The following is a 23,892-nucleotide window of genomic DNA, read 5'->3' on the forward strand; positions in this document are numbered from 1 at the left end:
CGGGCAACCGACGCCTGGAGGACGGCAAAGAGTCGAAGATGAACGGCAGCCACGAGGACGCCGCGGTTATGTGTTTGTGCGTGCAGTCCGTTCCTCCGTGCCCAAGAAACGGCCGCGTGAACTGGCTGAGGTGGCGGAAAGTTTGCGCCGGAGATACGGCTGGTGGCCGAGGCGAGATGCTGGCCCCTGCGAAGTACGCCGTATAGAGGTGTCAACTCATAGGACCACGGTGTGCGCTTGGGAGCGGTGACGCCTCCGTAACAGCCGCCGAGTTCTGGGAACCAGCCGAGATGTTGCCTTCACAGGGAGCCGGCCAAAGAAAACGGGAAAACAAGAGCGAACCAGACAGAGCAAGCTGGAAAAGAGGACTCTGAAGTGAGGAAAGGCGAGAGGAGTGATGAAGAAGGGGTGACGGATGGGAGATGCTGAGACTAGAGGTCGCATCTTGATGGCAGCAAAGTTGTCTCAACGTTGTACGTAATATAAATAAATTCTGGTGTAATGTTCATTTCGTGCTGGTTCGGCGTCGTCGGGTGGAGCGTGGAAGAGTTAGAAAGAACCTGTCTGATTCCAGGGATCTAAGACCTTTTCACGACCCTCGAGAATACCGGTTTTCTTGACTGTGGGGAGAACGTGGGGGAGCTAAATCCTCAACTTTTTCCTGTACTACGAGCACAATCCAGTGTCCAGTAAGGTGGCGCCCGTGGACCTGTTTGTGAAAAGGTCTATACTTTTGAAAAGGATGTACCACCTTCACATACTCAATCTTCTCTTGTTTCCCCATTGCTTAAGAGCATAGAGGGTCGAGAAGTCGGAGTCATTAGAGCTTATGTCATTTCCACCTCTTTCACAACGCTGTCCATAAAAAATAATTTTATTCGTATTAAGCCGGTCTGGACTGAATCTGGCGTGACTTGGCGATGACCGGTGAGCTGCGCGCACAGCGTCATGGTCCTCAGACCTTCCGGGGCGGTGGACTCTGGGACCCGGCCGAGCCCTGCTTGGGCGGCGCAGCCTTGGGCTCCCCTGCGGGCTTCTCTCCTTTGCTGCTGATCGGCACCTGCGGCAGACCCACGAAACAAAGAACGTCGTTGAGAAGTCTTGAAACATCTACAAATGACTGCACACATCTTGCGCAGTATCGAAAAATTTCAACGGTGTCTACAACAGGATAGTAATTCGTATACATTTGCAGAACATCGCACTCAAGAAAACGTGAAAAGCACATGCTTAAGCAGTTTGTAAGAAAGCGATAGCCATCTAGGCGACAAGTACCACCGTGGTAAAAGCATGTCATAAAAGTCACACCAAGCGTTTCGGCTTCGATATATCTTATACCAGCCATATCAACCCGTCCGGCTGCTGCGGCCGAGAACGCGGGACCGAAGGCCGACCACACTTCAATGGAGGCGAGATGACAATCTCCCTTAAGCCACGAAACGCTCGAGATTTTAAAACACACACACACACACACACACACACACACACACACACACACACACACACACACACACACACACACACACACACACAAACAAACAAACAAACAAACAAACACACACACAACCATTTTCAGCTATGGTAAGTGACTGCTACTTCATTTCATTGAACACACATATACTCCAGCCACACAGAATTTAACGTCGCTAAGTACGGCGTACAACTTGTCTAATGACAAGGCAAGAAGACTCCAAGCAAAATATCATTTAAGAAGTACTTGCAACTGGGCTTGTTGGTGCATATTCGTGAAAGACATAAGAGCGCAAACTGGCAACACGGACGAGGAAGGGAACAGGACGAGCGCTACACTTTCAACAGGGTTTATTCAGGGAAGAGCGTATATAAAGCCTCTGACCTTATTCATGCTCTTAATCTCAATTTTACAAACATCTACCTTTCACAGATATGCTTCAAGAAACATCATTTCACTGTGCCGGATAATAACCGAGGTATCACTGATGTAATTGTCACCTCGTTTCTTGATATAAAAGGCTTCCACGAGCTCACGTTCGGTCTTATCTCGGCTTTTCAGTAGCACTTTGCATTCAGGCAGTCGGGGCTTGCAGACCATACGTCTCTCTTTCGAGCATGCTTGGCAGTGGTCTGGAAGATGGGCTCCTTTCTTATTCAATGAATTCTTGTGTTCAAGCAGGCGCTCATTAAGACACCGGCCGGTCTGTCCAACGTACACCTTTCCGCATGTAAGCGGGAACTCGTACGGCACTCCTTTCTTATTAGTATGCTCGAAAGAGAAACGTATAGTCTGCAAGCCCCGACTGCCTGAATGCAAAGTGCTACTGAAAAGCCGAGATAAGACCAAACGTGAGCTTGTGGAAGCCTTTTATATCAAGAAACGAGGTGACAATTGCATCAGTGATACCTCGGTTATTATCCGGCACAGTGAAATGATGTTTCTTGAGGCATATCTGTGAAAGGTAGATGTTTGTCAAATTGAGATTAAGAGCATGGATAAGGTCAGAGGCTATATACACGCTCTTCCCTGAATAAATCTTGTTGAAAGTGTAGCGCTCGTCCTGTTCCCTTCCTCGTCCGTGTTGCCAGTTTGCGGTCTTATGTCTTTCACAAAAATTTCATTTTCCTATTCTAGGTTTCCGCGATTGTTCACTTCCTTTATATGAATAATTTCGTAGTGTAGTGATCGCAGTCCGCCAAGCAGGAAGTGAAACGCTTCCAAGCAAAGCTCTTTATTGGTCTGATCTGCGCCCACAAAGAAATGAACTCGGCGGCAGCGGCATCTGCCGCCGCGGATCTGGTCTTGTCTCTTCCGAGGCATGGGGCTGGGTTGATGTCGAAAGCGGGCGAGTTCTCTTGGTCAGGCGAATATTTTGCGGATGGGTCGCAGAGGGCGAAGGAGTCTCGCACATCGCATATTTCGTCGAAGAAAGCAATCGTCATTCCTCTCTTAATGTGCCGGAATTCTTCGCTGAAGCTAGCCAGCAGTACTTCGGCCAGGCCACTGCGGAATTGTGCGATGCCTCTTGCGATGCTGATTCCTCGGTCTACAAGCAACTGCATGTTCCCCTCGATGATGGCTTCAGCGTAAATGGTTTTCGTGGCGCCTACGGTCAAGATAACGCTTGAACGGGGTGGGACGCTCACTTCTTCCTCCAGGACAATCAGGTCAACGTGATGTTCCAATGTTCTCATCGAAGGGATCGCCTCGTCCGTCGAAATCGTGATCAGCTTGGATCGCAGGTCGATGACAGCCTGATGATCATTAAGGAAATCCATGCCCAAGATCACTTCGCGGGAACATTGCCGTAGCATAACGAAGGTCCCAGGATAGGTATGTCCTTTGACAGTCACTCGCGCTGTGCATCGTCTTGATGGCGTAATGAGGTGGCCCCCTGCGGTGCGATTTTGTGGGCCGTCCCATGCGGTCGAGACTTTCCTGAGCTGCGCAACGAATGTTCCATTCATCACCGAGTAACCTGTGCAGACTAGAGCGGTATCTTTCCGGCTGTCGATAACTACTTCTAAGTCGGACGTCCTGGCTCTTGCGATGCACGTCGTCCTGGGCGTCGTATCACGGCTTCGTCTGGTATGTGAATCGTGGGCAGAACGTGTTGTCGAAGCTCTTCTCGGTAGCGGGGTCGTTTTGATGGCGGTTCGCGTCGTGGTTGAGATTGTCATTGTTTGCGGTGTCGGCGTGTCGGGGGCGGCGTCTTCGCACGGCATGGTCGTTGGAGGATCCGCAGTGTTTCGCTCGAGAGCAACCTCACCTCCAGAGGTTGCTGCCTTTAGTTTCCCCTACGGAGGCTGGGAGACCTTCCTCGTACCGCGGCTGCGTAGCTGCGGTGTGGCGACGCAAAGCGCGAGGCTGACGGCGATGGTGAGCACGAAAGGCGGTTCGGCAACTACTCCTCTAGACGCAAATACTCGTCGATTTCTTGCGGACGTTGGTCGAAGCGTGGTCGTGGTGCGGTAACGGCAAATGCACGAAGAGCGATGCGTCGGTACGGGCAGTGACGAAGAATATGGCTGGGCTCATTTTCGCTCTCAGCGCAACACGAACGGGACACAAGACGAAGGACTAGCACAAACAGGCGCTGACTATCAACTGGTTTTTTATAGAGGAACGAAAAGCGTATAAATACAGCGAACTACTTATCAGTCAACAAAAGTTATCTGGAAGGCACTCAATGAACACTTACCAACTCGCCCAAATTTCCGCCTTGCTGAATGGCCGGGCTCGCCGCCATAGAAGTCCAACGGTCGGTTGTCGGAAGTCCTCCAGGCGTCGCACTTCCTGGGGGCTTGAGCGTCGTTCGTAGGCTGGGCGTGCGGGGGCTGGGAGGCGGCGTTGTGTAACAAGTGGCTCATCTCAGGGAGGACGTAGGGGTTGTCATTGGTGCTGAGGAGTGCGTACTGCAGCGGCCTAGGTAACGGCCTGGGGTTCTGAGGCCGCCAGGGTGCCAAGTGCCTGTTGCACTTCATCCCGCACCACATCCATGATTGTGGCTGCTTTGCGCTGTGCGGAGAATGGCAGCAGTCGTTGTAGCTCCTCGCGGACGATTTCGCGGATAACTTCCCTCAAGCTGTCGATGGTGGCGGTCATCGTGTCCGTACAAATAGCAGAGACATAAACAGCGCGGTTGTACTGCCGAGTCCGGATGTCGCGGGTCTTCTCGATGGTGCAGGCTTCTTGCATGAATTCCTCCGCGGTTTTTGACGGCTTGCGGACGAGGCTGGCAAAGAGTTGCTCTTTGACAACGCGCATTAAAAACTGAACTTTCTTTTCCTGAATAATATTGCGATAAGCGCGGCGAAACTTCATTTCTCCTACGTAACCGCGTACGGGCTCGTTCAGAATTTGAGTCCTGGACTTGAGGAGTCGTTCGGCTCTTTCTTTCCTTACGACACTGGTGAACGTCTTGAAAAGTTCTCTCTTGAATAGCCCCTATTTCGTAAGGAAGACTCATGGTTTTTATACCACGTGCGTGCTGAGTCCTTCATTGCGAACAAGACGTGTCCGATTCTCGCCGCAACGTCCCAATTTGTGAATGATGCCACGCGCTCCAATTGATGCAACAATTCTTCGGAGCCTTCGCCTAGGGATCCACTGAAAGTTGGCGGCACCCGCGGCTGCTGCAGTATGATCGGTGTCGACATCTTTGACGAGGTTGCGGCGCTCGTAGCAGCGTTTTTTTCACTGTCTGGTGCGGCCCGGCAGGGTCCCCAACTCAGGCTTCTCTCCCTGAAGACGTCGGCTGGCTCAGTGAGCTGCTGGCGCATCCTCGGGTGCGAAGCGCAGAGGGCTGGCGTCACGACTTGAAGGGGGTATGCGGTACATGGAAGGACACGCCGCACCTCCACCAGATGTCACAAAGTGGTGACTGCAGTCCGGAGAGCAGAAAGGCTGCGAAAATGGTATCTAAACAAAACTCTTTATTTTGGCTGACTTGCGCCCACAATGGGCTGAATCACTCGGCGGCAGCGTAGAAACAAGCATGCTCGGCGGCTGCCGATCATAATGCCTGCCGCTCTCGGCCGTGCTCAATTTAAAGCTGACAGCGAACTTTCGAGATAAAGCGTGTAAAGTTACAACATTCTGCAACAAGGTAGAATCAGCTCTGCCTGGATGCGATCAATGGAGATAAATCTGGTCGCGTCTGGCATCGCAAACAAACCGATAAAGTGGCGTGGCGGCAACTTTGAAGAATGAACAAACGTTGCAAAGATTCTCCGCAATATAAATGATTTTGTGGTGTAGTGATGGCAGTCCGGCAAGCAGGAAAAAAGTGAAAGGCTTCCAAGCAAATCTCTTCATTGGTCTGACCTGCGCCCACAAAGAACTGAACTCGGCGGCGGCGGCAATAGCAACAAGCGTACTCGGCGCTTTATAAAGATGACGACGAACTTTTCGTGTACGGCGTGGAAGGTAAGCGCAAGTCTCAGACAACTTAGAATCTGTTCCGTATCGCTGGAATCATTGTAGATAAATCTGGTGGCATCATCTGTCACAGTGTGCTAAAGCCGCGTTCCGGCGGCATTCAGCACGAACAAGCACTAGAAAGCTTTGCGGCATTGCCCGCCTCTTAAAGAAGCACCGACCAGTTGTTTTACAACGAAAAGAATTTCGGGCGAAAGTAGGCCGTGTGAATGCAAAACAAAGAGCTAATGAGAATTTAAACAGAATTCCTTTATACATCGCGCATAAAAAGGCATTACACGCACAACGTGTACGATACCGGGGGGTCGCTCGTCGGGAACGACAGTCAAACTTTCTAAGTCGACGAATGATCTTGTATGGGCTGAAGTAGCGGCCAGAAGCTTCTCACTCGGTCCGCGGCGTTGAATTGACGTCGATGGCCACCCCGCTTGTTGCGCGTGGCGTCGGTGCGCGGCCAGGCCAGGCGTCGCACTTCTTCCACGCGCTATGGGCGGCGACGCCGAGGCTATCTTCTTCGATGACGTTTGGCAGCACAGCGTCGAGTTTGATCGTGGCCTCCCTGCTATGGACAAGCCTAAATCTGGGTACTCTTGCACTGTGGTATTGAAGGCGAAGAGGACGTAAAGCAGCATGACGTCGCAAGTCTTGTGATCGGCGTCGACGTACATGGCAACCATGACTTCTATGGTCATGTACAAGCGCTCCGCGGCACCGTTGGTCTACGCATGGTGAGCAGTTGTCCTCCGGTGGCTGGTTTGGCTGTGGCGCAGGATGGCAACCGCCGTGAATGCTGTTCATCTGCCCGTGATGAGCACAAGGTGGCACCGTGTCGCAAAAGTATGCGTTCCGTGAAAAATTTGGCGGCCTCTGCAGTTGTTAAGTTCGTCCTTTTGCCACGGCGCAACGGGTCAGGCAGTCGGTCTCTGCGATACCAACTTATTTCCAGATGTTTACATCGAGGAATTTAAGGGCCCTATAGCACATCCATGCCAACCTTCTGGAAGGGCCTTGACGGGGGTTCAGTAGGGTTCATGAATCCTGCTGGTCGGGTGGGTGGTGTCTTTCGCCTCTGACAATCTCGGCAGCTTTCACACAACCTGCGACCTCGGCAGATAGACGGCGCCAGTGATATTTGTCTTGAATGCGGCGGATAGTGCGAGACAATTCGAGATGTCTCGCTGCCGGCTCGCTCGTCCTGTAAAGCCTATCGAGCTTCTTCGCTATGACTAGCAGGTTGTGGGGATTTGGGCTTCTTGAGCGACCCGGGTGCGCGCCCGCTGGTGCCGTTCCGCTCGTTACAGCCACCCGCGGGGTGTCCGAGAGCAGAATGCAGGCGGCCGCGCTATACTTGTCCCCCTTTCCAACGCAAGCTCTTTAGAGAACCACTGTAAATCGCCCTGTCCTTTGTTCTTCCCGCTTTCCATTGGGCCACTCCGAGCGATATTTTGGGGCGTTGTTTCGACGAGAGGCCGCGGGTATGTATGTATGCTCGATTCCAGGCCCGAACGTAGTCCTGTCATCCGCCTGTACAGCGCAGACTCTCCAGATTCGGGAGGGCTTGTCATGGCTAGTTCACCGTCATCGCCGGCTATTGCCGGTGACGACGCGCGATGAACCATCGACGTGCAATCCGCATCGTCAAGATATAGCTACGGAAGCTGGGAGACGAAGAAATGTCAAACGACTATGACGCAATGATGCACGCTTGTGTTCGGTTCTGCTGTCCCAGCCCGTCAATCCTCTGCCTAGCAGATCAACTCTTCTGTATAGAGCCATCCCGTAACAACATTCTCCGCACATTCCCCATCCTACCTCGTTTTGTCTCGAGTGCCACTGGCCGTGCGGAATGCGATCGCCCTCAGCTGTGCCGCCACGCGCGTGTAATCTGCTTTGTGCGCGCGGCTGCGAGGGCTCGCTTCCGGGTGCTGCGGCTTGGCTATGAGTCGTACCGAGGTCGGGGGGTTAGTGCAGTGTTTTGCAACGCAGCTTAATGTGCAATAAACTCTTGTGCTCTTAAATAAATGCGCCCTCCTCCTATCGGATCGAGAGCGCAGGCGTGCCGTAAACGCTGGCTGCGCCCACAGCTGCTCTCGCCCGAACCCGCATTACGTGGGCGAAGTGCCACGTAATGAAGAGCCGCCACTGGTTAAACGCCACAAGTTACAACAAGGAGCTACGGGGTTATGTTCGGTGCGATGTTCTTCCCGAGGACATCAATCTGCACGCAGAACGAAGCCAATCCCTGCCTCAACGAGGCTGGGGGTGAATAGTAATAATAATAATTGGTTTTGGGGGAAAGGAAATGGCGCAGGATCTGTCTCATATCGGCCGACACCTGAACCGCGCCGTAAGGGAAGGGATAAAGGAGGGAGTGAAACAAGAAAGGAAGAAGAGGTGCCGTAGTGGAAGGCTCTGGAATAATGTCGACCACCTGGGGATCTTTAACGTGCACTGACATCGCACAGCACACGGGCGCCTTAGCGTTTTTCCTCCATAAAAACGCAGCGCCGCGGTCGGGTTCGAACCCGGGAACTCCGGATCAGTAGTCGAGCGCCCTAACCACTGAGCCACCGCGGCGGGGTGGGGGTGAAGAAGCCGTGCCTTTCAAGTACTCGATGAGGCGATGGAGGTCGGGCTGCAAAAGTGCTGAAGCTGAGAGATCCTAGGAAGGCGTCGTCATCGTCGTATTGCGGCAGTGCATCTACAGGAGCTCGTGAGAGGCAATCGGCGTTAGAGTGCTTGCGTCCGGAAGTCCAACTTTTGGCGTCGTAAGCTCCATTAAGCGAGGTGGCCAGATGGGTCCTTCAGGCTGGCGCGCCAGCAAGAGCGTGAAGGTCAATAACAACTTTTGAAAGGCAAGCCGTAGAAGTACGGGCGGAATTTCGACATGGCCCACCCTATCGCAAGGCATTGCTTTTCCGTCTCGGAATAGCAGCTGGCGTATACGCTATTACCCTTCGCGGCATCGTGAGAACGGCGGCTAGCCCCATGCTCCTTGAGGCTGCACGGATTTCGGTTTCGCGTTTTCGTCGCAGCCAAGCTTCCAATTTGAATGGCACATCTGACTTCGTTAGCTGCGTCAAGTGTTCGGCGATGCACGAAAAGTTATTTACAAAACGTTAGTAATACGAGCTCAGCTTTGTTGTCGCTCGACTATGAAACCGTGCAATAGCAGCGGTTTTCTTGGGGTCCGGTTGTATTTTATCGTTGCTTACGACGTGGCCTAAAGCTGGTCGTAATCAAACTGGCACTTCTCTGGCTTCAGGGTGAGCCTTGACGTCTTGATGACCGTGCGAAGCCTTTTTATATGATCGCCAAAAGTCCAGGAGAATACGACATCAAGACAGATTTGCCACGTTTGGCCTGCCAGCACTGTGTACGTACATTACACGTTGTAACGTTGCTGGGGTAGAACAAAGTCCAAATAGTATTGCCTATGTGGTCGCTTTCACCGACCTTGATTTGCCAATACCCACGCTTTAGGTCCAATTACGAAAAGAATAATTGGCGTCACGTAGGCGGTCTAGGGTGTCATCGATGCGAAGAAGGGAGAAGACATCTTTATTGCTCATCATCATCATCAGCCTGACTACGTCCACTGCAGGGCAAATGCCTCTCTTATGTCGCTCGAATTAAATCTGTCCCTTGCCAGCTGCGCCCACCGTACGCCTGCAAGCTTCTTAATCTCATCCGCCCACCTAACTTTCTGCTGCCCCCTGCTACGCTCGCCTTCTCTCGGAATCCACTCTGTTACGCTTACGGACAAGTGCTTATCTGCGTTCGCACTACATTCCCTGCCGAAGCCCATTTTTCTACTTTATTTCGACTAGGATGCCATTAACCCGCGTTTTTTGCCTCACCCACTCTGGCCGCTTGCTCTCTCTTAACGTTACACCCATCATTTTCCTTTCCATAGCTCGCTGCGTGATCCTCAAATTAAGTTGAACTCTTTTCGTTATCCTCCATGCTTCTGCCCGATAGGCGAGTACCGGTAAGATACAGCTGCTATATACTCTACAGGGATATTGGTAAACTAAACAGCCATCGACGATCTCATAGGCGATAAGCGATGATTAAAAAGAATCGGCAGTGGCTTAGCTCAGCTATGCCAGGATATACGTAGCGAGAGGTACGTTTCCCTGGCTGAGCTCGTTGTGGTCACTGTATGATTTGCAATGAGAAACATTGGGCCGGCGGCTATGCGTCATCTATTACGCTCGGCAGTCTGGAATCTCCGTTTGGCACGCCATTCCTCTCTCTGTTCGGGCGTCACCGCTGCTCTCTTCGCCTTCTTACTCCCATTCTCCCTTTGTTGAGTAGCCAAGTGCCAAGCGACAACCTCAGGATCGGAAGAGTTAATCTTCGCTTGTCTATGCCGCCGTTTAGCAGCGGCTGGACTAACCTTCTCTGCATCCATGTCAAACGTAGCGATACAGCCACCCAACACATGCCCGCCTTTTAAGCGCAATGCTGCGCATTCGACGCGTGGTTCTGGTGATAGAGCGTGACTGCGGCAAAGCGCGCGGCGCACCTGTGGGGTCTCTCTGGTTACCATGGTATCGACGCATGCGCACAACCGCTCATCCGCGTGAAGTCATGCGCGGCTCCGCCGGTGAAGCGGGCGCGCGTCCGCGGCGACGTCCAAGCGCACGCGGCACCTGCTGCTCCTCTTCGATTGTCATGGTAACTGCGCATGCGCGCAACTGGCCTCTCCTGGCCACAGCGAAATGCTCGACTGGTAGCCCAGTGTAACTCTCGCTACTAAAACGGACATTACCGTCCATCTTCGCAAGGACGACCGGGGCTGCCGAGGAGCTCTTCAATGGCTGGATGGCATCATCGCGCAGCGTTTTTCAACATAGTCCCGGACGGCTTGGCGTCCAGGCATCGAGACACTGTGGCTTCAGAGCGAAGGGCGGGAGCCTTCATCGGTTGTAATTCGGTAGTTTGCAACATATGTCCGTAAGACCTTCGGCGAGGCAGAATATCAGTCTCTGTGACTCTGAAGGAGACAGCGTATGTGGTCTTGTCCGTGTCCGGGCAGCGCTGGGCTGGTGTCGAAAGTAGAAGTGTAGTCTTTGGAGAGCGGGTCTTTTCCGGAAGAGTTGAAGAGGGCGAAAGCAACGGCGACTTCGTCGAGAAATGCAATTGTCATGCCTTTGTTGAGATGTCAGCACTCTTCAGCTCGCCAGCACTTCAGCTTGGTCATGGCAAAAATGGACGATGCCTATCCGTCGGTATAGAATCAGTTCCGTGTACCCCTCAATGATAGCTTCGATGTTTTTGGCTTCCTTGCACCTACGGTGATCATGACGATTCAGCGGTGTGGGACGCTCACTTGTTTATCCAGGACACTCACGGCTGTCATCGAAGGGATGGCTTCGTCCGTCGAAAGCGCGATGAGCTTGGATCGAAGGTCGATGATCGCCTGATGCTCACTAAGGTAATTCATACTCAACATCACATCGTGAGAACATTGCTGTAGCGCTACGAAAGTATCAGGATAGTTACATCCGTTGACGGTCGCGCTGTGCATTGTCGCTATGTTATAATATGGTCGTCTCCTGCAGTGCGGATATGTAGACCGTAACAAGCGGTCGGGACTTTCGTTCGTTTTGTCGCCGTACAATCGGCTCCTGTGTCAATGAGTGTGGTAAGTTAACGCCCGTCAATAGCCACTTCCAGTTCGGATGTCCTGGCTATTGCGCTGCACGTCGTCCTCAGAGCCGTATCACGGCTTCGTCGGGTGGGTGTATCACGGCTACGGCGTGTCGCCGGGGCTTTTTAGGGTGGCGGCGTCATTCTGAACTCGGATGCGTCGTGGTCGAGTTCGTGCTTGTGCATAGTGGGTATGGCTTCTCCATGCGGCGTGGTCGGAAAATGACCTTCGTCGTTTCGTCGGACTGTCGCAGGCTACTTTGTTTAGTTTTCCTTAAAGCGGATTGGAGACCTTCGGCGGGCGTTCGCTGCGTAGCTGCGGTGTGGCGATGGGGATCGAGGACGACTGGGTACGCACTCTTCTTCACTTCATTGTCAATCTTGTGGTCGTTGGCCTACGAGGTCGCGGTGCGTAGTACGGGAAGCTTCGTAGGCCCATTCATCATCACTGATACCGGGGGCTACGATTACATTTTTAAGCAATGAATCGCAACTAGCAAACAAAAAATAAAAAAATGCTTGCTGAAGAACAGTCTGTTCTAGAGCTCTCGGGCACGAATTGCACGAGGTCATTAGTTGTAACAAACTCTGAAAACGCTAGAAACAGGGAAGGGAACTCCGCGAACACAGGTTTTCCATTTCTTCAGTGACTGGCAAGCATATTGTTACGCGACGACCAGTCGAAAAATGAGGCGAGATGAACAATGGCAGTGAGATGATTTTAATGGCGGCTTGCCTAACGTGAGCGCTCCGTCCCGTGCCACTGCCAGCTTCGTCGTCTTCGCGACACTACCCGGGGCTGCCGAGCGATCGTCCCGATCGTGAGAAGAAGACACCGACGAAGAGATGCGCTCGATGATGGTGGGTTCACAGGACGGTACAACAGAAATGGCATGGTGGTGAAGTTCTGGCCGCCACGGTGAAAGAGGTGGACGAATGAATACCGGTCTACGAAGCTTCCGGGCCGCAGGTCGCCAGGAGCCGACGGCCGAAGCTCTTGGACGTACCGAACGCCAGGGGCAGGGGGGCTGTGTCCTCACGTGTCGTCAGCGTCTCGGGTCGGTCGGGTTATGGGGTCGGGTCGCGGCAGCGTCATGTCGTGTCTTCTGGTCAAGGCGGGGGATGGGGCTGGGGTGAGCGGCGAGGTCGGTTCAGGTCCGGCGGGCTGGGGCACTGCCGGGCGGCGCGGATCAGGATCTCACGGCCGACGACCACGGCTGACGTAGGACGCCGAAGCTCCAGATGCAGGATGCCGATGATACCCCTCAAGCTCCACCAAATGTTACGTGGCGGCCAGTCGAAGAATGAGGCGAAATTAACAATGGCAGTGGGATGATTTTAATGGCGACTGGCCTAACGCAGGCGCTCCGTCCCGCGCCACTGCCAGCGTTGTAGCCTTCGTGACAATATTAAAGTTTTCGTCATATATATACTCACAATTTGTCTTAGTTAAAAAGCTTGATAACTCGTTACGTTATTCCGAATTAGCGGAACCAGGAGGACGGTAAAAATACCAATAGCGAAGTAACCACAATTGTTCAGTCCCGTCCTGCACCATGGAGACTCGGAATGATGCAATGATTCACTACTTTCAAGGCATTCATTGATGAGGAGAAAACACCGCCACCACGCGCAGTTCATTTTCCAGGCATTGACAGTCAACTATCGAGATAGTATGAGGAGGGTCACAAGAAGAGTCACATTTTGCACTCGCACGCGAGGTCTCTGGTATTGAAGACTGCTTGTCATTTAGCTATCTCATCATTTCCTTCACATTTTTTTCTCGCAATCGTAGAGGTAGATTTTGTTGTGCATATGCAGGTTATCGAAGTTCAGTTTAAATGCAGGGTACATCGTTTCCACACTAAATCAGTTTTGTGTGTGCGCCTAATAGCAAATAACGGTAAACTTCGCGAAAGAGTAAGAGGACAGGAAGGAACACGTAGGACAAAGTAGACTGTTAACTTGAGTGTCGTATCTGTTCTTTCCTTTTGTCTTGCCCTTTCGCGCAGTAACCCCTTACTTCAGTATGAACCAACTAGCGCAGCAAATCTTATTGTTGGTAGCAAGACTGAAATCCTCACAAATTGCTTATGCTTTTATGTAGTTCATTTGCAGCTTTTATGCTTTGCTTATTTTATGCACGTTATTTCCTTCCGTTTTTGCATTCTTGTAAGTTTAACATGTATTTACATTGTTTTTCATTTTCTAACCACTTTGCGTTTAACTAAATAGTTTTGCCGTTATGATTTGCTTTTTTTAGAATTCCCTGTACAATGCTAAGGCGGTCGACGGAATAGAAAATAAATACCATAAATAAATTACAAAAAGTTGTTGATTTCTAATGATCTTTTTAGGTACGAGCCCGTTGCGTGAAGATGCACAGGGGGTAGAAAAACCGCCAATTCTGTTCTTTTTTTCACCAAAGCACCTGCTTCGTGATCCTTTTTCCCGGTATTTAGGAGAGCTAGCGAAATACAAAAATGAAACACGGTAACTCCGCTCACGCATTACTGCACTGTAGCGCTCTCAGCCGTGTTTTGAACAAGAAAAAAAACCGTGCGTTGAACAACTCCAATTTCTATCAATCATATAGGGTCAGTATGCAACGATCCAGGTATAAGTGCGCGCCGCGCAGGTTTCACAAGAGCTGAATAGTGGTCGCAGGCAACGAAATTATCTCTGATCCGATCTCCAAAACACATATTAGCAGCACAAAACTTTGGTTGCCTTCTGTTGCAACTGCGCGACAACGCACTTCAAAAGAGCTATAAAGCGAGAAAAACTCTGACAGTGTGTAGCACGCGCGGCACGCCCTCATTTTCCGTCATTCCCGGGCAAGCCGCGCGTCTTATGCAGTATGCACTTACAGCGGCTCGGAAAGGAAACACTCAGCCAGGCAGTGAGGGCGTCTGAACCTAACACGAGGTATGAGATATGAGCGCCTGATTCCAGAAATTCTCTGATGCGTATGCTCAATTCAGAATATTCGTGACGGAGCTGACGCACGCACAGCAGCGTCGCGACTGCTGACCTAAAGTTTTAAACGATCAAGAAGGCACGTGAACCGCCGAATTTACCAGAACTGAGCTGTCGGGTCACTAGAAATCAGTCAATGTTGCGTCCAGTTCCAGGTGGTCAAAGACGTGTTTTCGGTACAGACGACATAATGGCATATCTACCCAATGAGCATGTCAATCTGTTGATCTAGTCAGAACCTCCCTCCGAAGAGCATCGCTGAAGATCATACTGCTCAACAACCGACCACGTCACACCAACCTTTGGCTCGACAGGCTTGGTTGCTGGCTTGGCAGCTGGCTTCTCCGCTGGCTTGGGTTCCTCCTTTCGAATGGGCGGTGGGGATGGCTGCGCAGAACATTTCTAAACTTGGGCCAAGAAAACTGCAGGTACTCCAACTTCCTTTTCCTTGTGGACATGCCCCCGGCTGCATTTGTATCCCAGAAGCTCAACAGTAAGAAGCGTTTACTCTTAGTCACAAGTCTTGCGCTATATGTTTCATAAAGGACGAACCCTAGAGCTCGGTACAGGAGTATTGTGAGGGGTTGCTACTACCTTTCACAGAGAAGATTAATCAAAAGTTTACCTTTAAAATAAAAACAATAAGTACGAAAGAAAGCAAATCAAGAATAAGAACAATAAAAACAACAGGAGAAATACAAGTTGGTTTGACTTGGTTTACGGGAGTTTAACGTCCGAAGCGACTCAGGCAATGAAGGACGCCTTAGTGAAGGGCTCCGGAAATTTCAACGAACAAGTGTTCTTTAACGTGCACTGACATCGCACAGTACACTTGCCTCTAGAATTTCGACAGCCACGACCGGGATTGAAACCGCGTCTTTTGGGTGGTTGCTATGAACAACTTTCTACATTGAAATTGAAGTAGTATAGATAGGTAATTTTCGTGACATGTTTTCTTCTGTACAGTGATGCGGAAGACACTACTATGCATGAATCAGCATGTGGTATTCGCCTATGACCAATAAATAATTTATTATCGAATTTTTCTTTCAAGCCGTTTTGGTTTCGGTTTCAACAGCCGAACGATAGCTGTGATGTCAAAGCGTGGTTATATGTCGCATGAGGCATGTAAAACTGCGACATCGTTTTAGTTCACTGCACTGCTGAAGCCAGCCTTCCTCATGAGCCAGAATGAGAGAAAATATATAAACAGCAATTATATTGCAGTTTTTCATGCCTCAGGTGACCTATAACCACACTTTGACAACACAATTATCATTTGGCTGTTGAAACCGAAACCGAATCTGTACGAGAAATAAATTCAATTATAGATTATATATTGGCAGTAAAAGAATACCCATGTGTTAACCCGATCAAAACGCACGACAGAATTTTCTGTCGCGCATCTGTCGCGCGGCCTAATTTTGTGTCGCGAGACAAGCAGTCTTGTCGTGCATTGCGTCGTGCGACAGGGTCCCGTGTCGTGGGTTCTTTCGCGCGACAAAGTTGATAGCGGTGGGTTCTGTCGCACGACCGAAATCTTTCCTGTATTTTGACGCGCTAAGAAGGTGCCTGTCGCAAGATCTGTCGCGCGACAGCTTGCTCCCGCGGGTACTGTCGTGCGACAGAGAGTCGTGTCGCGCGACAGGTATACTGCGTGCTTCGACAGAGTTGCCTGTCGTGAGTTAAGTCGCGCAAGACTTCTGGCAAGCCTATGTTACAAGCGACAAATCTGCCTATCGTGAGGTGTGTCACGCGACGCAGCAGCCTGGGTGCGGTTCTCCACGCAGCAGACTCTCACACGTAAGTGTGAGAGTTTTCTTGAAAAATTGTTTCCTTTACAATACAATTCTGCTGCTTTATCTCACATTAAGGCACTGAATAAAGAATATGCTCTTCAGATATGAACGTCGGTACATCATTAACGATTGTTTAAAACATACAAAGACTAAAACAACCCCACGCAAATTCACTACTTTTTATATCATCCTCATCATCAACCTGACTGCATCCACTCTCCCATGTCTATCCAATTAACCCTGTCATTTGCCAGCTGCGGCTACCCTATGCTTGCAACCTTCTTAATCTCATCCGCCCACCTATCTTTCTGCCGCCCCCTGCTACGCTTGCCTTCTCTTAGAATACACTCCGTTGCGCTTGAGGACCAGCGTTTATCTTGCGTTCGCATTTCATGCCCTGCAGAGCCCATTTCTTTCTCTTGATTTAGACGCGTTTGTTCCGTCCCCCACTCTGCCCGCTTCCGGTCTGGCTCTTTACGATACAACTATCATTTTGCTTTCCACAGCTCGCTGCGTTGTCCTCAATATAAGTTGAACCCTTTTCAATACTAAAAGCGCTTTTCCTGTGTTTTCTACCCTAAAGTCCCCGTTTTCCGCGCTGTATATTTTGAAATATGAACCCTTTTCGTTAGCCTCTACGTTTCTGCTCCATGAGTGAGTACCGGTAGGAGCTGTTATGTTCTTTTCTCTTGAAGTATATTGGTTAACTGCCATTCATGACACAGACCTGTCATATACCCTCCACCCCATTATTATTCTTGTAGTTATGTCACGCTCGTGATCCGGATCTGCGGTCACTACCTGCCAAAGTAGACGTATTCCCTTACCACTTCTAGCATCTCGCTACCAATTGTAAACTGCTGTCCCCTTCCGAGAGTTTTCAACGCTACTTTGATTTTCTGCATATTAATTTTTATATCCAGCGTTCTGCTCCGCCTGTCTAACTCATTGATCATGCTTTGCAATTCACCTCCTGAGTGACTCAGCAAGGCAATGTCCATTAACTCTTATCCCTAAATGTTCCCAATTTAGGCCTCGGAATACCTCCTGTAAACAGGCGATGAATAGCACTGGTGAGAGCGTGTCTTGTTGCCTGCCACCGTTCCATATTGTAATTTTATTGCTGAATTTATGGAGGACTACGGCAGCTGGGCTGTTTCTATTAACGTATTGCAGTATATCTAGGACCAGCGGTTATCTTGCCTTCGCATTACCCAAGCCCATTTCTTCCTGTTGCTTTCGAATAGGAAGTCATTAACCCGCGTTTGTTCCCTCATCCACTCTGCCCGATTAAAGTCTCTTAACGTTACACCCATGATTTTTCTTTCCGTGGCTAACTGCGTTGTCCTTAACTTAAGCTGAACCCTTTTTGTTAGCCTCCACGTTTCTGCCCCGTAGGTGAGTACCGGCAAGATCCAGCTGTTGTACACTTTCCTCTTGAGGAATATTGGTAAACTGCCATTCATGATCTGAGAGAACCTGCCATATGCGCTCCACCGCATTCTTATCGTTCTTGTTAATATCCCCTCGTGATTTGAATCTGTGCTCACTACCTTCTCTAAGTACAAGGATTCCCTTAGCACCTCCAGCACCTCGCTACCAATTGTGAACTGTGGTCCCTTGCTAGATTGTTGAACATTACTTTGGTTTTTTGCATGTCAACTTTTAGACCCACCGTTATGCTGTGCATGTTTAACTCAGTAACCATGCTTTGCAATTCATCTCCTGGGTGACTCAGCAAGGCAATGCCGTCAGCGAATCGCTGATTACTTAGGTGTTTTCCGTTAATTATTATCATCAACTGTTTCCATTTCAAGCCTCTGAATACCTCCTGTATTCAGGCGGTGAACAGCATCGGCGAGACAGTGTCTCATGACTGCGATTATTAGTGCACACTAAACATGGATGAACGAGATTGGAGGTTTATCTGTGTTCGTCCGCTTTAAAACGCCGCATCGCCAGACGAGAACACCGGTAAAACGGTGCACATGATATTATAAACACCGAAGCAACACCAGCTAGTACTGACGGTGTGCTAACGAGGTCCGCAATCGTTCATCAGCCGTCTCTAATGGAGTGGTTGTCGCCATTCGGAACCTTCCGAACGGTGTAGAAAAACAACACCGTACGGCAACTGAGACGGAGCGAGGTCGAATTCCTGCTGCTGTTCAAAAGAACGCGCCAGTGGAACTGTGTACTTTTATCTGTTTCGCTTAGTTCCGGAATGAAGCAGCAAGTTTTGGTTTCGGTCGAGATGCAATCCACAGCAGGCGGCGCAAAGGATCAGAAGACGGCGAGAGAGTCGTGACTCCTGAGTGCGGACGCTGTGACCGAAGCGGCGTAAGCGCTAGGCCTAGCAGCGCCAGCGGGGCCGTCTCGGATTGCGTCGCAGAATTGAGCGCGGCGGGTTGTCTGGAGCCTCTCTTGGAACGGATATCGTGAGCGGCGACTGTGCGTTTGCCGCTGCTGCTTTTCTATGCGCGACGGAGAAAGGAAAGATGGATGCTTAATCGAGCTCACCGAAGTGGATATCCTAAACGACGGCTGAGCTTGCCCCTCGCTCTGGTTTGCGAATGGCGCTATGGCGCCGTTGTGAGCGAATTGAGACAAGCGCTGGCTTTGCCCCGCCCTTAGCCAGCGGGAGAGAAATTTCTGCCCGGAACTGCTGCCCGGAAGGATATTTTTGAATCCCTGCCGTCTCACATCCGTCTCGCCGTCATGGTAAGTGATTCTGCGTCTTAAATATCGTCGTACGATAAAGACGTGAGCAGGCTTGTGTGGAGCGCTGAAGCACTCTGCTGCGGAATGGAGCAAAACATTAACGCCGTTTTCTTAACGACGCGCTGCCAGTGTATGGGTTGTTTTATATGACTATGCGCCAGCGCGTGAGCACCTGCATTGTCAGGCAACCCCACTGCCTGCGTTATAAGTTCGCCTTCATTCCGCAAAGCACCGCAGGAGCGCTCTGTAGTACAAGTCTGCTTGCGTCTGCACTGAAGTACACCTTGCAAGCGGCTGTATGTTTTCGGCATTGTTATTTTAGTGCCCTCCGAAGCATTTGTGCCATTTTAGTTTGGATATGTGCAGCATTTTTGGCCGCTCTTAATTTCATGCATGTTCGCAGAACGAGGTGTGCGGCATCGCTATTAACATAAAAAAAATCAGGTCGCTTTTTTTAAAATCCAGTGATTCCCCACAAAAAAACATAATTTTGCTTATCGTGCGCGTCGCAGCAAATGAACGTGCTCAAAGCTTCTGAATTGCATACTTGTATTCTGCCGTCATTGATTCGGCCGCCACATTTAGAATTCTAATCTGATTATTTGTTCCTTTCAGTCAATAGCGCAATCTCTTTGTCACTGGAACACGAGTGAAAGCGAGAAAGCAACGGCTGTCAGTTCTTATGTTCTGCGGTTCGTTGCGGCATAACTTCGATGAGTGCAGTATAAACGTGCTGTCACTATTTGTGCAAATATAACAGCTGCTTTAATTTCAAAAGCATCACATACTTCATTGCCTTGCTCACCTATCATTATTGAAGTCAGTAATTCGAACGACACACATTTTATTCATAATGATTTGTTTGGTATAAAACCTGACTGGACATTGTTCTATACAGGTTCTAATCTATGAACTCCAAGTTTGCATCAGTTTAATCTACAAGCAGTACCAAACAGTTTAGAGTTAAGTCGCAAAAAAAGATGCCCCCTGCAACACTTGTAGGTATTTTTGTGCAAATTATTGGTGGACATAGGCAGGAACTGAAATTTTTGTACGAAAATAGCAGTTTAGTATTTATCTGAGCATCTGACGACTACCTTTTAGGCACAGAATTTACTCAAATTTAGAAATTGATGTCACGAGCTTTAGCAAAGCTTGGGTTCTGTGATTATTTATTTTAGAATGGGGCTGGCACAAAGCCCTGGTGTTTCATTATCTTGCAAAGAGGCGGGATGCAAACAGTGACAGTAAGGAGCTGCTGACCCCCAAGAGATTTTCTTTAAAATTCAGGCATAGTTACTTGTGCAATTAAAAAAAAAGACAATAGTAGGAATAAGGAGCCAGTGTAACTGCTGCAACTATGCTCAGTTCTGAAAATAGTGTAATTTCATGACTAAACCAGATACAGCGTACTGACACGCTGCCATTTTGGAATTTGCATTGCTACTGTCTCATTTTCACGCGTGTTCACTACCACTCTTTTGAACTAACCAATAATCCAATGTTGAGACGGTTGTGGTTTCTTTAGACTTGCAAAAAATTATGGAGAGGCGATCACCATTATTTGCTTTTGTGACTGTGGTTTTTTCATTTTATTGACAAATGGTAACGAGGTCTGGATACGGTGGTGCTATTTTTTATTTTCAGGTGGAAAAGAGTGTTTTGTGTTGTAGTCTTCGATGGCATCCAATCATTGTGGAGTGCTACTTCACAAGCTGTGGATAATGGCGATCTACACTTTGAACAACACCATACCAGTTTTGTATTTTTAGGTCTTCATTATACACACGAAAATATGATTCATGGGGAGTACTGATTGTTGCATCCCGGGCTGTTATAGGTGCTCAAAATGTGATTCCCTAGAGAACATTTGCTTCTTCAATGCTCAGCAAAAATTCCTGTAGTTGCCATATGTACCAAATGTCACGGATAAAGCAAGAGTGGTAGATTTCGTGTGCAGCTGTACCTTTTGAATACACACTTTGTATCATGCTCCCTTATGAGCAGTGGCTCACCATTGTTTCTTTAGCCTCTAGTTCGATTACAGTTAGGCTGTTGCTGCACTGGTTGCAATTAAATGAGATTGAGCAGCTCACTTGTCTTATAGCTAGAATATGGTTTTCAAATCTTTGGCAGGGAGGCTATTGCAGCATTTTATTTAACTTTTGCACAGTTGTGGTGGCCCACTAAAAGTGATCATGGCTCTAATGAACAAATCATATGTACAGTTGCACCTCTGTAATATGGACACTTTGGTTTCTGAGCAAAATTCTCGCAAAGTGATTCATCCATCCTAAAGAATCATGAATGAAAAAGTTTTGATACAAAACTTGTCACCAAGGTCTCCTGCACATAGTGGTGGGCAATGAAGTTGAAGCTAGACAGTGTTGATAGCTCGAAGTACATTAGCCTGGTTACCATTATCTTTAAAAATCGGTCAGTGACATGTTTGAACCTCGCATTTCTTTGACTTTATTCTTGAAAAAATTAGGTTGAGCATAGTTTTTCTATGTAAAATTTCTCACTTTGAGGAGGGGAGACCACCCCCTCATGAACTCATCCCTAGGATAGTGTAGTCATAATGTGCATTATACTGAAATGCAACAGTATTTTTTTGCACTTCTACAAGTGTTAGAAATGTCAGTGATATTCCGTTTTTAATTTTGCAGGACCAAGCACTTACAGCATGCCTCCTCAACTATCAAGGTGCAGTTTTCTTGTTCATTGGCCATCACCCTGTAGTGAAAACCTCATCGCTTCTGTGGGGATTCGGCTGTTTGCAGCCTTCTGGGTGTTCCGTTTGGAAAATCTAAAGAAGGCACTGTCTGCTGACCTTTCTTGAGAGTGCTTTTAGATATTTGGCTTAAAATAAACCACGCTTCGATGGTTTTGAGCTCATAAGTTTTTAAAAACCACTTCATCTTTCCTTCACAGCTGCCTCTTCTATCTGCCTGTATATGTTTTACATGTCTAGTTTTTTAGTACTGTTTGGAATACTGGTATTGGAACACAAACTATGTTGCTTTCACTTATCAATGTTAACATGATAGAGCTGGCCAGAGCGAAGAAAAAGGAAAACAATATCAGCAAGAATCTGTGAGAAAACTGATGTATAGCCTTTGTCAAAAAGTACAGAGCCAAAGGGTTTGGCTTCTAAGCCGTGTAATAAGGCCTCTGAGCATCCATGGATGTCCAACATTCACGATGGTCAGGGCAAGATTTTCTGTACCTTCAAGAGATCTGGAATGCTAGTGATGCACAACAAGGCTCAGAAGCGAATTCCTTGGGCTGAAAACTTCGACAAATGCTATACTCGCATTATGTGACAGCATGGAAAGACATGACAAACAGGAACAGCAACATTTTGTTGGCCCTAAGAATCATCACACCACTGATTTCTTGTCCCTGCATGGGCTAGACATGGTTTTTACCTTTTTGCATCTAACTCGGGCAGCTTCCTGGGAGCACTGTCAGCATTTTATAATTTTTTTTGTTTTTTAATAGCCTTCCCGTTCTGCCACATGACACATTTGCTAGCATTTATACATATCCTTTAATTAGAAAAAATAATGGTGATAATGGATTTGGTGAACAATTTAGTTTTCAAGCAAATATGTGCTTAGCACAGGTCTTCAGAAATTCAATTACTTATTTAATCACAAAGCGACTAGTCCTTAGTCTGATCAGTTGCCATGGGAACTTTTCTGGAATTTTTCTTCACTTCGTCCTAAAGTGAAGGTGATGAATGCCTTTCTCCCGATCAAACAGAATGCATGTGTCCTGAGCGCTTTGACCTTAGCCCATGTTTTTGCTTTGCTTGTAGTGTGCAGAGTCACGTAATACCAGGTTGAATAATTCCTTGTGTTTCAGCATTAGTCACTACTTGTTAGCTAGATTAAAAAGCATGTGTGCATGTGTTTCTGTATTCTAATTTTTTCCATATAAGTTATGAGTACTGCATTTTATTTGCGACAGGCTCCTTGAAATGGGTGGCTAACATATCTTTTGGGGCGCATAAACTTTCTCTAGAGCATAGGCCTCCATATATTTAGTGTAAAGTTTTGTTTTGTGTTCTTTTATGTGATTTTGTGTTAAATTGAATGTATTGTATATGGTTTCTAAGGTTATGTTCATCCTATGTATTTCTCAAGAACAAACACAAACATTAGAGGTTGGATACCTGTGATATTTTACTCTAGATTTAGTGGGCTGCTTTAGGATGTCTGTTTAGTATTTCTTTTACTGTAGTCTGTAATCTGCATCTTGAAGTTAGCCACTTGGAATTAGCCACTGGGAATTGTCTGGTGCATAATATTTTTTAGCTAATCTTATCTGACAGCACCAGTTAGCCTGAAGTGTAGCAAAGAAGTTTTCAAGTCAACTCTGCATTGTTTTTAAAGATTTGCTATTGTATCGTTTTGATTACTTTTAGGTTCTGATTTCAAGTTAGTCCCTATCTCTAATACCTGTCCAAGAATTGTGGTTTCATATGTTGTTTATTCTCCTCCATTTAAAAAAATAAAATTGTCATTTACAGGTCTTTGCGACCTTTTCTTTACTTTATGCAGGCTCTTCAATTTCTTTTCAATTGAATAAGCTTGACATGTTAAGCAGCCTTTTAATGCGGCTGGTGCTAATATTTCAGATATGTATGTAGGTTAGTAACTGACATTTGTGATAATCCAGTGCTATTTGTAGCGGTGGTCTGTGTGATTCAGTATTTTCGAACATCCAATGGAATGAATGTAAGTCGCATGCACAAGTTAAATTGCGAACAGTGTTTTGCGGACATGCTAGAAACAATGTTCTGTAAAGTGCTTA

At 48.4% G+C, this 23,892-nt stretch overlaps 1 protein-coding gene across 2 annotated transcripts in view; it reads right to left on the bottom strand.

Moving 5' to 3' along the window:
- Positions 1–858: 858 nt before the first annotated feature.
- LOC144096716 (epoxide hydrolase 1-like) overlaps positions 859–23,892 on the bottom strand; it is a 159,664-nt gene continuing 136,630 nt past the window's right edge. Inside the window, exons 11-12 of one of the 2 annotated variants that reach the window (XM_077629557.1) lie at positions 14,852–14,938; positions 859–1,060 (exon numbers count right to left, since the gene is read on the bottom strand). In XM_077629557.1, the coding sequence (XP_077485683.1) occupies positions 956–1,060; positions 14,852–14,938 (192 nt within the window). In that variant the 3' untranslated portion in view covers positions 859–955. The remainder of the gene's footprint in view (positions 1,061–14,851; positions 14,939–23,892) is intronic. The other variant, XM_077629558.1, reaches the window with a different exon arrangement.

Source organism: Amblyomma americanum, chromosome 7 (genome assembly GCF_052857255.1).
Source record: "Amblyomma americanum isolate KBUSLIRL-KWMA chromosome 7, ASM5285725v1, whole genome shotgun sequence".
Classification (NCBI taxonomy): domain Eukaryota; kingdom Metazoa; phylum Arthropoda; class Arachnida; order Ixodida; family Ixodidae; genus Amblyomma; species Amblyomma americanum.